The sequence below is a fragment of the Diadema setosum genome, chromosome 18 (assembly GCF_964275005.1).
Source record: "Diadema setosum chromosome 18, eeDiaSeto1, whole genome shotgun sequence".
NCBI lineage: Eukaryota > Metazoa > Echinodermata > Echinoidea > Diadematoida > Diadematidae > Diadema > Diadema setosum.
This window is the reverse complement of record NC_092702.1, coordinates 18,526,020-18,540,373: the sequence shown is the minus strand read 5'-3', so window position 1 is coordinate 18,540,373 and position 14,354 is coordinate 18,526,020. Positions and strand designations below refer to the sequence as shown.

Genomic DNA, 14,354 nt, shown 5'->3' with positions numbered 1-14,354 from the left:
ATTTGTCCCACAATTTTGTTGGACAAAATGCTTCTTGAAATGCCCCCCTCAGCCAATTACTCATTCACTCACTCACTCCATTTATATATCAGTTCATCTATCAATATATCTCTCTGTCTATATCCTATCCTTTTTTTTTCAAGTTCTGTTGTGATGGTATAGGGATACATCTATACATTTAAACCTCTCTATAGTGGCCACCTGCTTTCTGCAGCCACTGCAGACCATCTGAGAGAGAAATGTTGTATCAGTAGTCTTTGTATCCAGTGACCATCAGTCCATGGTGTCATCTCATTACTCTATTATCCCTACACAGTTTAGTCTAATCATAAAGAATGCTAATGGTATTACACACCATCCCTTCCACTTCTCATCTCCATGTATGAGATATATCTTTGTTTCTCAAAGAATACTTAGAAAAAAGAAAATAAAAATGATGGGCGAGGGGGTAGTTCACTGAGCCGAGGCATTGTTCTGCAAGTGCAACACTGTGTTAGATTAAAGAGGAGGAATTAAAAGGTGCATTCACATTTGAATTACAGTTGTACTAATTACCACAGTAATTTGTTGGCACCATTTTCATAGGCAAAGTACCGCAGTGATAGATCCTCCAGTGATTCACTTGGTACCATTCTCATTCACAAAATACCACTTTTTGGCCAAAAGGTTCACCTCTTTGAGGTACATCTATAGAGCCCTCTTTGTAGAAATACAAATTGTATCTCCTATGGAGAGAAGATAGTGTGTCAGATGAAAAATACATATACTCTACTGCACGATCTTTGGTATTACGTGACGCGATTCACACTCAAACCTGGCATGCATATATATTGCGGGTAAAGTTAGAATTACCACCCCTAAATACTGCGGTGTTTGATGTGGTGTATTTGCATTCGCATTATGAATTACTGCCCCAATATACTTTGGTATTTCACCGCAAATGTGACTGCACCATATGATGACATTTAAGACAGCAACTAGGTGACAAATATCAGATACCTGTTAATGATCAGTCAGTAACGTGCCGAGAAAAGTTGAAGACCCAGTTGCTGTCTCGAGATGGTATCATGGTTGAGCGAAGATCGCATCTCAAAAGGTGTTTTTTTGTTTTTTTTACGTGTGACTGCTGGCTGTTAAAGGCCAAATTTGATGCAAGTTTTTCATGTTAAAGGGTGTGTACAGTTCTGGTTGAGGTGAGGATTTACCTTTTAATGTTTTGTGAGATATTCAGAAACCACTCTATGAGATGTCAAAGAGCATGCAATTCTAAGGGGTATCAAAATTTATTTGACGAAAGTCAATTTTGGAATGGCTGAGATATCCAAAAACAAAGTGAAATAAAGAGATCGTAATAAAAGACGTGGCCTCTTGCCTTTTATTATTATCACTTATTGGATATCTTAGCCATTTGAAAACCAATTTCCATCAAAAAAACGTTGAATCCTTATTAGAATTACAGCCTCTTTCATATTTCATAAGAGGTTTCTCATTATCTCACTTAGGTATGTTATAAACCTGAACCCCCACCTCGACCAGTACTGTACAGTCCCTTTAATCCATTGAAGACTATTCCTGAGTATACTCGGGCAGGCGTGTACGGGAAATGTGAGTAAATTGCAAGATCAGCTCGTCCTCAAAGGGTTAAAGTGGAGATAAAAAGAGAAAAGTTACAGATGTATAAACAGGACAGTGAAAGACAGTTTCAACATCGGCTTCAAAATACAGAAAGCTGTGATATTTTCATGTCTCTCATGTTTTCTTTAATATACTCGCTTTCAGTCGCATGTTTGTATGCAGATTAGACGAAGGTGATGTACGAGTAAATGAAAGGCTGCACTTATGTCAGTTTATATTGCTGGTCAGAGGGCATACTGCAAACGCAGACATTTTTGCGGTACATTAATTCGCTCTGCTTCTGGCTAGCGTGAATTCTAAAACCTGTGAAAATATCTTCACAGTTTTCTCTTCCCATTTTGAATGGGTTAACAGTTGCACGGCGCAAATTCAAGAACCTGCAAATATGTTCCTTTGAGCTGCTCAGCTCGAAAAATTAATCCCGCCAAAATATTGACGCTCACAGTAGTCATTCCAGATGACTGTATCCTCATGCCAAAGTCCTGCAGTTTTTGTTGTACACATGCGATATGTACAAGTTACCCCAGTAGGCAGGTATCAAAAGAAAGAGAGAAAAAAAAATGGGGGAGGGGAGTGAGTAAAGTTTAGGAGAGCAGATCAAGTGGTTGCTGCTCAAGAACAGGTAAGGAAGAACCTTGTGTGTCTGTGCCACTGCAGTAGTGTGAGAGGAAAAATATAACCTGCAACTGCCTGTGGTTGGCAATGGGGGCTAGCTGGCCTTTCACCCTCTCACTATGCTGTGGGGAATAAGCCAGTTCGGAGTTCCACTTTGCGCATGAGCAGAAAAAGGTCATTTGTACCAACAGGCATGTTGGTTTTTAAATTCACTGGAATAAGCATCTGATGTAATGATTATTCATATAATCCTTATGAATGCTGCTTGCCGGCACATCCACCTGACAGCAAAAGTAGTATTTGGCAATATCAATAGAAAGAGATTGTAAATACTTTTAATGCAAAATAATGAAATGAATATGCTTGCTTTCTCAAGGGTTAATTGACGGATCATGCTGGTCATCTGATCTATGCAAGTTCATTTTTCGTTTTGTTTGAAAAAGATTGACCAATCCCATAAATTGTTACGTAAAGCTTATGCATTATGTCGCTCTGAAAACGAGTGAAGTGCCCGTATCCGACTGAGATAAAAGAAAGGTCATTCATACCAATGTGCCAATGAGCTAACTCCGAACTGGCTTATTGTTGCTCAGCGGAAGAAATTTAGGGTAGGAATGGGGGTTAATGATACAGACAGACAGACAGACATGAAAACTAAACAAACTGTGCGGCAGGAAGACAAACTAAGGATATCATAGTAATCGACATATGTTTGCAGCCCACAGAAGCCCCGATGACCGTTAAATATTTTCAAAGTTTGGCAGTTTTTAGAACTTCCTAATCCTGACCCTCCCCAACAGAATGACACTTTGTCTCCTGAAAATGATAGGAAAGAGTATTGATTACAGAGGAAAGCACAGTTTTGAGGAATCTGGCTGTGTGGGCGACAGATCACACTGGGATATCGTTGCCATATCCTGCTCTGGTAGAGTGTGAAAACTTACCATGATAATGGTTGCGGGAGAGTACACCTCTAAGGAAATATTGTTGAGAACATAATTGCTGGGGCACAAATTAAAGCAATAGCATTGGGTCATTATGAATTTATACCTGTGTTAAGGATGCCATTTCAACTCTTATTTCATTCACATTATTTCCATTCTCTCTATGTAAAGCAACAAAGTAGTTAAATGCATGAAAACTATGAACAAGTACATATGCAGATTATATATTGAGCTATCATGACAACATAAGGGAAAAAAGTTGTTAACAAGAGAGAGAGAGAGGAAAAAAAAGAAAGAAATACATTTCTAAGAATGATAGGTCAACCAGGAAAAGCAATGGCCCGTAAACATACGTACATCCTGAAATGTTCCTGCACATTGTGTGTCATGGAGAAGTAATGCAGGGACTTTGCGTTAAACGAAGTGTCGTATCGATTTCAAAATAGTCACTTCTGATGTGGGATCATTACATGTCTTGTTCTTCCTCTCTCTCCACATGAAATGTTTGTTGCTAACGGGAACTTCCTTTTCAAACTCATACTGAATTTTCTCCTCAAAACAGCTCAAATTGTAATATTGTGATAGTCTCCCCGTATATACAGTATCTGACTATTCAGTGGAAGAGCGACGTTCAGAAAGCTGCTCTGTGAGGTTGAACTCAGATGGTAATCATCGGGTTTAATGTCAGCTGTCTTGTGCTAATTTTAGCAATGTCTTTTTTTCATTCCTTCATAGTCGATCCTGGTATGATGACAAGTATCTAAATCTTCAGCTATTTTAGCTTCATAATTTCCTTACCCAACCAGGTGCAGGGATCTCAGGGAAATTGGTCAAATTACCACGACTCTTGATCGTGGACGTATCTTTGTGGGGCATTTCCTCTTGTGACGTTGTTTATAAATTTCAGATTCAATGTTTGCTGGCTGTTTCTTCCTCCCCCCCCCCTCCCCCGAATAGGAGCTTGTTAGTCTTTTGCTGACACTTTGCAGGTGTTTTTCCAGTTTTTCAGTCGAAATGCTACAATGTAAAATTTCAAGATTGGTCAGATTACCACAATTCTTGATCGTGGAGGTATCTCTGTGGGGAATTTCCTCTCACAACATTTTTATAGATTTCAGATTTAATGTTCCTGCCTTTTTCCTCCAAAAAGGAGGTTATTAGTCTGTGACTGAGTTGTTGCAGACTGTTTTTCAGTCTTAACAATTGAAATTCTAAAGTGCAAAATCTTGTTCTTGTTTGTTTTGTTTGTTTGTTTGGTTTATTTCTGCATTTTCTTTCTCCGAATACAATTGCAAATGAAAACAGAATGATACAGATAACATACAAATCAATACAAAAAAAAAATATCATTTGCGTAACAACATCAGTCTGAAGTGACATATGAATTAAAATAACATATTAAGTCATACTGTATCTATTAACAAAGGAGAAATCAATACAGGGGACCGTCATCATAAGCAGAGCTTGACGTGGATGAGGCCCTATCTGAATATGTGATACCAATATAATACAACACCAATTATAATACAACACCAATTATATTCTTCCTCAAAAGAATGCCCATTTTTAAAATTTTTTTTAATATTTGGTAAACGGAAGTATATACATGTATGCAGTATCCATCATTATGTTTCTATCACATGTGATAGGTTTAATAGGTCTCCATCCATTACATGAGAGATTGAGATTAGATTTGGTTTACGTGAAAAAAAAAATCTTTGACATGATGTTGGTAAGCTAATGAAAAGAAAAAAATGCAATTAGATTCTTAAGTCATACAATTTGCTTAACTAATCTCATGGATGTTCGCAAACATCACACAAACACACATTTCCTCTCCTTATTGTGATTCCTAAGAGTTGCGATGCCATCAAAGAAAATACTGTCTTCAAGACATGGAGCATAGCAGGAAAGTTTATTCAAAACAAAAGTATAAGCTCTGTGGGTTTAGTCCTGCACGTACATTGATCTAAAAATCAGATTTATTGAACTGTGTTGTAATGAGGTGATCTCCGGCATAATTTGACTACAGTTTGACGATAGTTGGGTTCGCTAGACATTTAAAATTTTTAAAGTTATAGACTTAGATAATTAGATTGTAGCTTAAAAGTGTGATGTGCATCCACACAGCAACCACTCTTTAAGATTAAACTCTGGAGGAGAGTCCCACTAGATGATTAAACACAGAACCGAAAGGAATAGATACGTGCAGTGATAGTGATAAACTCAGAGTCAATAATGTGCAGTGATACAGTATTGTACAACATGTGCTGGAGGTTGACCCAGAAGCTGGGAGTTGGGGGTGGATATGGGGTTCACAGAGAGGTCGCACTACCGTAACTTCCAAATTTGTTGATTATCATGTAATGATGTTTATAACTACGAGTGGGGACCCCCCACAGCTTGTGGACAGAGCGTTAATCTTATGAAATCTTGTGGTTCTAATCATCAACTAATTTTCACGATTTGCTACCTTCTGAGTTCATCTACACGGGGCTAAACTACGAGCTAATCATCAGAGTTTAAAACTTTGAGCTAAACTTTAAGGTTATGAATGTCGTGTGAACATAACTAATGGTGTTCTGAGTGGAGAGTGAGAGTGTTGTGTAGAAAATGCACTCAATGGTCCCCAGACAGAATAGATGAATGTGTTGGCTTGAGGGGAGGGGTCGTGGAACTGGGGCAAAGCAACTCTTTCTCTTCCTTACCGATAAGGTTGGACCGATGCGGCAAGTGGAGATGTCTATCTAAGGATGCCGCAGCCAATAAGATGAAATTTAAAAAAAAAGAAGAAAATTCAAGGTCGCTGCACAAGTGCCTTGTTTTTTCATTCATGAAACAGCAGTCACTCTCTTAAGAAATTGTGAGACTGCATTCTCATCATTACTTGAGTGGCCGCGACGAAAACACATTGTGCGGTTTCGAGAAGAGCATCTGGTCATTTCTGACCCCAAAAGCTACAAGATGCTCGAAAGAAGAGTAGAAGTAGACCGAATGCCAAATTGCGTCAAATCCACGATGCTTTTTCGCGTGACGCGGAAAAGTCAAGGTTGGGAGAGAAATGATGGGCACGATAGAATGGTGGGGGGGGGGGGGGATTTGAGTGCTTGGAGTGACACCAGTACTTGCCGCGAGTCCCACTGACCCAGAAATGGGGGGGGGGGGGGGATATGATGATCGAGATGTATTTGGTGATATTGAAAAATTGTACAAATCTCTTATTTATAACTTCATTTTGCCCATGTGAGTGCCTCCTTCACGGAGAAAAAGAGACAGAATATAACTATCGAAGAAAGAGATGGGGGTAGGGAGGAGGGAGAGATATTGTATTTGTTTTACTGATCTAAAATTTCTTCTGACCCTCTTCATGGCATCTGGTATATCTTCCCTTCTATTCCCGAATTCTCTCAGTTTGACACAGCACTCCTCCTCAATGCCAGTTAGCATGAGAAAAGCACTTTCAAATCTATGATCTGAAACTGCTTGACTTGTTTCGGATGACTGAAGAAAAGTAAAGTTTACCTTGAATCTCGCCTTTATGGTAGAACCCTTCAATGCCCAAGGCAAGCTACCTACCAGTCAGCGGAGTGATAAAAATATCTAATTCTCTCTCTCTCCCTCTCCGTCTCTTTATGAAGGCATTCTATTACAACCAAGGCGACAAGTGTTGTGATCTGTTGACTTGATAAGCGGTCGCTTGAAGCTATTACGAGCCAATTTCTGAGCTAGGCTCCCCCCCCCCCCCCACTACGACGAATGCAGCCAAAAACGAGGGCTCCTGCCGCTCCGAAGGAGGCGTGACAAACTCTCATCTACATGTACCCTCTCTCTCTCCCTCTCTTTGACTGTTCTCTCGGAGCCACGACTTCTAATTGTGCCCCTCTTTCCCCCCTTCTCCTCATCCCCTGCATGCAAATACGTGCCCGAGAGCCTGCCTACCGCACTCTTTAATCTCGCTAGCTTGAGACAAAGGAAAAAGAAAATTTTTGATGCAGCACACACTCTTCCTCTTTTCCATTGTCGTTGTGAAGCTTTGTGTAGAAATTAAATTGACTTCTAAGATGTCATTATCACATTTTTTTTTCCTCGCTCCTTCTGTCTTTCGTGTGATCGCTGTATAATGGCAGCCAGCAGCTATTCTCTTCAGTTTTTGTCTGTGTGGGTTGTGGTGATAATGCTCGCATTGACATGTGCACGCTCTTTGGGGAGCGTCTGCGTGTTTGCATAATGTATTGTGTGTATTCAAGGTCCTGATCTGAGAGTTAGCCAAATTTCCGTGATTATCCTTTCAGTGAAATAGATAGAGAATATTTTCTAGTATAAATGTTATGATGGTAAAAATGATGATGATGATGATGATGATGATGATAATGATGATAATAATATTAATGATGACGATAGATGATGATGATGATGATAATAATGTTAATGATGATGATGATGATGATAATGATGATAATAATATTAATGATGACGATGATGATGATGATGATGATAATAATGTTATGATGATGATGATGATGATGATGATGATAATGATGAAAATGATGGTGATGATGATGATGAGGATGATAATGGTAAATTTTCTATTAAATTTGAAATGATTGTTCTATTTTTTCAACTCCATTATTAAAATCAGATCAGGGCTCCACACTAACTTTTATTTTTGGTGGCCCAAAGGCAAACATCCGACCTTTTTTGGTGGCCCGATCAGGCCACCAAATTCTTCATTTCTGAAATTTTGGTGGCCCGACGTGCGTTTTTTGGTGGCCCCGGGCCACCAGGCCACCGTTAGTGTCGAGCCCTGTCAGATGATTCTATTGTCTGATGAAACATAGATGCATCGAAAAGAAAGTATGGCACTGTAGCAATTGCACACGTGTAGCGCAGCAAGTGTTTGTTTGTTTGTTTCAAATTCCTAAAAATGGCATTGTTCTGTGGATACAGGAAATATTAGTCAGTGCTGACAGTACATACAGTTCAAGCATACTGAGTGAGATACACACAAGAAGAATTGCTCTGATTGTTGCCAGGATAGCTACAATAGCAAACAAGGACATCAATAACAAAAACAAAAAATGAAAAAACAACAATAGCTGAATCAGTGAACCAGAAGATCAGGGTTCTCTTGATTCTTACTTGCTATCCACCCCAATTTTTAGGTCTTTGTTTTGTTTTGTTTTGTTGTTGTTTTTTTTTGGGGGGGGTATTTTGGATGAGCATGCCCTCATGTAGCGAAATATCACGGTTCTTTCAAAGGATGAAGCATTTATGAAAAAGTAATGAATTATTGTATAGAGCACATGGCCTCCTTCCTTGTATGAATTGAGAAATGAAATAGAATTCGCCTACAAATCATGGTATGCTGCTCTGTTCATCTTGTCATTTTCGTAAAAGTACATGAAGAGTCTACTGACCTTCTCTACGTGTTACATTGTGGCAAAAATATGCTGGTATGTTGCAGAGAGTCACAATTAGTTGTGACAATGTGTGAGCCTCCCACCCATCCCCCCACGCCCATGCCACATAAGTTATGGAGCTCTATGATGGAAAATATGAAGTAAAATGGTTGCTTGTGATATCATGGACACTTGGTAGATCCATATACATTTATGCCCGGTATACAAATGTTTTCAGATCACATATGTATACACAGGATTGGGTTAATAATCATCTGGTCACCAGCATGATGGATTAATTTCATCAATTGGGGGCCAAATTGAGAGAGACATTTGTGTACAGTGGGCTCATCTGGATCTTGTCATACAGTGTAAAATGCATGGTTTTCCTTACACACAAAATGAGTGGTGTGCTTATGTTGATTGTACATGATTGTTCCATTTCAGTATATGCAGTTATCTATAAGCATTGTACCCCATGAAACATAGGCAAATGTAGTGTGTTTAATGGCTGAGATATAAAAAAAGCAAAAACAAAGCAAAACAAAGTGGTCCTTATTAAAGGTGGGACCCACCTTCCATTAAGACCTCTATGTTGTTAGATGTATCAGCCATTTCAAAACCAATTTTCATCAAATACACATTGTAAGCTTTTAATTCCCCTGAAAATTGTATGCTCTTTAATATTTCATTGAAGTGGTTTCTAATCATCCCGCAAAAAAGTTAAAACCGGAATCTCCACCTCCACCAAAACTATACCATCCCTTACAGGGGTAAGAAGACACTTCATCATCTCTTTTATGCTCGCACCCCTTGACCCCTCTTGTCCGCCATCCCTCCAGGTTAGTCTTGCCTATGCCTTTGAGATGAAGGAAGCCCTGTGTCTGGTCCTGACCATCATGAACGGCGGCGACCTCAAGTTCCACATCCACAACATGGGCAGCCCGGGCTTCGAGGAGGAGCGGGCGCGGTTCTACGGCGCCGAGATCCTGTGCGGTCTGGAGGACCTCCACCGGCTGCGGATCGTCTACCGCGACATGAAGCCGGAGAACATCCTTCTCGACGACTACGGTAAAAAAAAAAAAATGTCTTTTACACATTGTCGTGGGCTGACAGATGTGTAACGTGAACGATCTTCTCTATTGAATATAGATTTAAACATAACGTTGCTAGTGACATATTATGTACAAATGGATGGGGTGATCTTATGCACCCACGTACAACTCATGGAGGTTAAGTGTGGTCACGTTTTCAATGTTTTGTGCACTTCCGGTAATGCAGAGTTACTGTGGAGCAGGCACGGGCAGAGCGCATGTGCAGCAATCACATTTGATTTTTCCTTTTTCATCACGACTAAAACATTGTCACTTCACAATAAGAAATGCATTTTCAAGGCTTATAGCTTGATATTTCTTTTCCCAACACGTAGCATTGCTGAGAAAATCTACAAAACTATGGTAACTTGGAGAGAGAGTTGGTGCTCCATGTTTTTTGTGTACGATCAATCTGTATAAGCTGTTATTTTTGTGAGGGTTTAACTTTCGCGAATTTCGCGAATCTCAGTTGGATCGCAAATTTAACAACACGCAAAATGTCTCCATGCGCTAGGGTAATAGCGCATTTATGTTTGCGTCGGCGTCGCGAAAACAACATCTCGCGAAAATGTCTGTGACCTCCTCATTCGCGAAAATATCTGTACGCGAAAATAATAGCGTACACAGTAGAGCTCCCACTCTGCACCTGTACAGTGATGTCAGCACATTGTTACGGAAATTAAATAGTGCTCCTGCCCGGTTGAGTTTTCACAGTTCTATGCAGTAGGGAGCATTAAAACATCAACAAACTGCTCCACAAAAAGGTCCTTGTCTGGCATGTTCAAGGCAGCTCTTGCCTCAAAACCATAACACTTAATCTCTGTGCAGATACTTCCACAGTCAGTCCCTAAATGCCCAACAACAATGTACATGTATTTCAAAACTAAGTTTGTGTTGATATATATGTTTAGACAGAAGGTTCATTTGTTTAGACATCTTCAGAAAGTATGTGTCGGGAAGGTCATGCCTAATTGATATGCTGTCAACGCTGTTTTCACTGTTGATGTCTTGGGCATGCTACAGGATATATACTGTACGTATGCTGTATCATAAATTCATTTATCACCATTATTACCATTATTATGTGTGTGTGTGTGTGTGTGTGTGTGTGTGTGTGTGTGTTTGTTTGTGTGTAGTTCAGTAGAAACCCTAATGTGATAGATGAAGTTATCACCAAAGATGTCAGCCGAAGATATTCTGTTTATCACACACAGAGCCCAGATAACAAGATGTATAATACCAATTTCTTTCCATCTCATTCCACAAGATATATTAGTAGTCTTCGATTTTACACAAAGCATATTTCAATATGATAATGCAGTGTACCGGTGATCAATTGTTGATTTAGGAGAAATAGCCAAAAGCAGCTATGCTAGGTTTATGATGGCATGCTACTAAATAGTAGTAATGGTAAGTGCTAAAAAAATATGACATTGTGATTTGTAACTAAATTGTGTGATTTAGCTGAAATATTCTTTAGTAGCATTATTGATCAGGGATGCAGGTTTTCAGGCAAAAGCCTGAATTCATGCCCTCATAGTATGAGAGTTCAGGCCCTTGTGTGTACATAGTAGCTTTATGTACGTACCAGTGGATGTATTTCAAGCCTGCTATTTCATTAAACTGGAATTCCTGTGGAGTACTTGCACTATTTCTTCTTTCTTGGAATTCATCTCCAGAATTTATTCAAATTCCCAGAATGGATCATCTTTCTATTCTCAAAATGCCTCTTCTATTCTAAAAAGGGGAGGAAAGTGTAATGTTGTATTTTTCTCTACTTTCTTTCATCTCTGTTGTAAAAACAAAATAACAAACATCTAAAGGTCACGTCAGAATCTCAGACCTGGGCCTAGCCGTGGAGATACCCGAGGGTGAGACGATCCGTGGACGAGTGGGAACCGTTGGTTACATGGGTGAGTAGAGGGCCAGGACCAGGACCAGGATCAGGGAGAGGGGTGTGGTCTGATGGGGGGGGGGGGGGGGGGGGAGGGGGAGGGGGGCGACATTTAGGAAACTGGGTGAAAGGGCTTCATTAGCAGTATAGCTTTGATTTAAAATTTTCTAAAGGATGCAGCACAGAGCATTGATAGCAGGAATTTTAGCATGATGTCACTGTGAAAGTTTGTACTTTACATGGATCTACATTTCACCCCACCCCAAAAGAAGAAGAAGCAGAAAAAAAATTGATAAATGTCAGGTTGGGTTTGGTAGGCTTTCCTTGGTTAAAGGGAAAGTCCAGGCATTCACAATTTTGCATCATGTAGTACAGAAATCGACAGCTCTCTGTATAGATTTGTGGAGTTTATTGTGGTCCTTGAGCAGAGAAACCAATACTATGAACACCCAAAACAAATTACACTGAACAAGGTAGCAGTTACACCATAAGAATATATGAATATGGGCTCACCATAAAAAAAAGCCTGAGTAGGAGGCTCACATATTTCAGAAATGAAGCAGTGCAATCCATTACAATACCGCTTGCTTAACAAGGTCACCTGTGACAGATTTATGCATGCTTTCTTCTTTTGTTCTGCTTCCTTGAGCCCCCACACTCATGCATTCTTATGGTGAGGCTGCTATGTCATCATCCTTGTTCATTGTGATTTGTTATAAATTTTAAAACCTTTCTTATTCCTTGTCACAATCACTATAAATTCTAAAACTCCGTACCCAGTATAACCAATTTATAGTTGTTCAAATGTAAAAGTCTGAAAATCAGCTGGAGTTCTCCTTTAATTGGGAGGGGTTGGGAACAAATACGATAAAGTAATTTTTGTTCTGTAATTTTCAGGTATATATCTTATCCAAAAAAAAAAAAAAAAAAAAAACGATCCTTGCCTCTATTACCTTGTCCTTGAAGTAAGATATATATTTTGTAGCACGTACAGGGAAGCAAATATTTCATGATCATGTACAGTAGTACCTGTACATGACGAAGAAGGTATACGGACGGAAAAAATAAATCGTGTGGGAAGTGTGGCCTCAACAGAGTGGATTGTGTATGCTATAAAATCTTTAAGGATATGTAAAGCAACAACATCTTGTCATGGCCCAAGGATAGTCCTGTGTCACAAGGCATTATGCTGGTAGCGTCATACATTACAATTTCATGCTGATGTGAAATCAAGACTGAATTTGTATTTTGTTTTTTTTTTAACACTCTAAAAGGGCAGTGGTGGCCCTTGTTTGCAAATAATTGCAGTGGTTTGAATTTGATGAACACTACAGTTCAAATCAAGTTTAATACTCTGTGATGAGCATATCATGGCCTTGTATAAAACCCTCAAAAATGGTCCTGCAATTCCAGTTTGATACATTATATTTCTCTTAAAATCTGCATCAGTTTATTTGCATGTGTCATCATAAGAAGCCTGAGCACTATTATCTTTACAATGACAACTCACTTGTGTACATTATGCATTCCTGGAATGCACAGTGTAATCCCCATTTGATTTGTCTTTTCAGGGGAGGCTTGTGCTTGAAAAGAATGCATTGTGAGATTCTCATTAGATTCCAGGCTTCATCCATGAATTAGCTAACTGCAGTAGTATCTGCAAATTAAGATTGAAATTCAACAAAAAGGTTGACCACACAAGTCACGTGATGTTTATTGAATTGGAGTTTGAGTGTGCTCACATTTCAGCATTGCTTATTCCAGTGGCCTTTTTTTCATCAACAATAGTACATTATCAACAGCTACTTATCACTTTTGATCTGTCCCCATACTCAGCTGTTTTGCACATTCCAGGAACACCCAGTCAAAACAAGTGAGATGGCATTTTAAAGATAATTTATCAGGCTTTCTTATGATGTCATATTTGATAAAGTTAAAGCTGGTATAAGAGAAATATGATATATCAAACCATAATCGCAGAACTTATTTTGAGGGGTATATATTGTCATTATTGCACTTGCATTCGATAATGATAATTTCTATCACATACCTGATCAATACTCTTCTATGGAGTTTACTTCACTCTATAAAGTTCTTGTTGGCTTTGATAATGAATGATGATTTCTCCCTTGCTAGTCTTTGTTTCAGTATGTCCCTGACTGTCTTGCATTTTCACTCAATTTTGTTCTGTTTTAATCTTATGACCTTTTAATATGTACCTCCTTTGCATCTCCCTCTGTGTGTGTGTGTGTGTGTGTGTGTATGTGTGTGTGTGTGTATGTGTGTCCCCCACAGCCCCAGAAGTAGTACGGAATGAGAGGTACACCTTCAGCCCAGACTACTGGGGGCTCGGATGCCTCATCTATGAGATGATCGAGGGCAGGGTAAGCACAGACACCCTCCCCCTTTCTTCCGTTAGCTTTCAACCCACTACTGGTAATAAATGAATGCTTGTCGGGATCGTATGAAATATGAGCAGTTTTTATTAAGGTTGTGTTTATGCATCACAGGGTGTTGGATGTAGTGAATTCAAAAGACTTCATAATAATGATTGTAAATGATATTAATTGAGAATTTTTCAATATTGATAAACAATTTGAAATTTGTAAATACTCTGTTTTTTTATCAAATTTGTATGGTATTATTTTTATTTGAGCAAATGTTGTAACTCAGCCATTTGGCTTGCAAGAACATTTTATTTAATAAACCATACCAACCAATCAACCAATCAACCAATTTTGGTGGACTCTCTCATCCAATGAAAGAAGGAAAT

At 39.1% G+C, this 14,354-nt stretch overlaps 1 protein-coding gene across 1 annotated transcript in view; it reads left to right on the top strand.

Moving 5' to 3' along the window:
* LOC140241995 (G protein-coupled receptor kinase 5-like) overlaps positions 1-14,354 on the top strand; it is a 148,037-nt gene that overhangs the window by 123,995 nt on the left and 9,688 nt on the right. Inside the window, exons 9-11 of the mRNA XM_072321738.1 lie at positions 9,436-9,664; positions 11,511-11,600; positions 13,877-13,965. Of these exons, the coding sequence (XP_072177839.1) occupies positions 9,436-9,664; positions 11,511-11,600; positions 13,877-13,965 (408 nt within the window). The remainder of the gene's footprint in view (positions 1-9,435; positions 9,665-11,510; positions 11,601-13,876; positions 13,966-14,354) is intronic.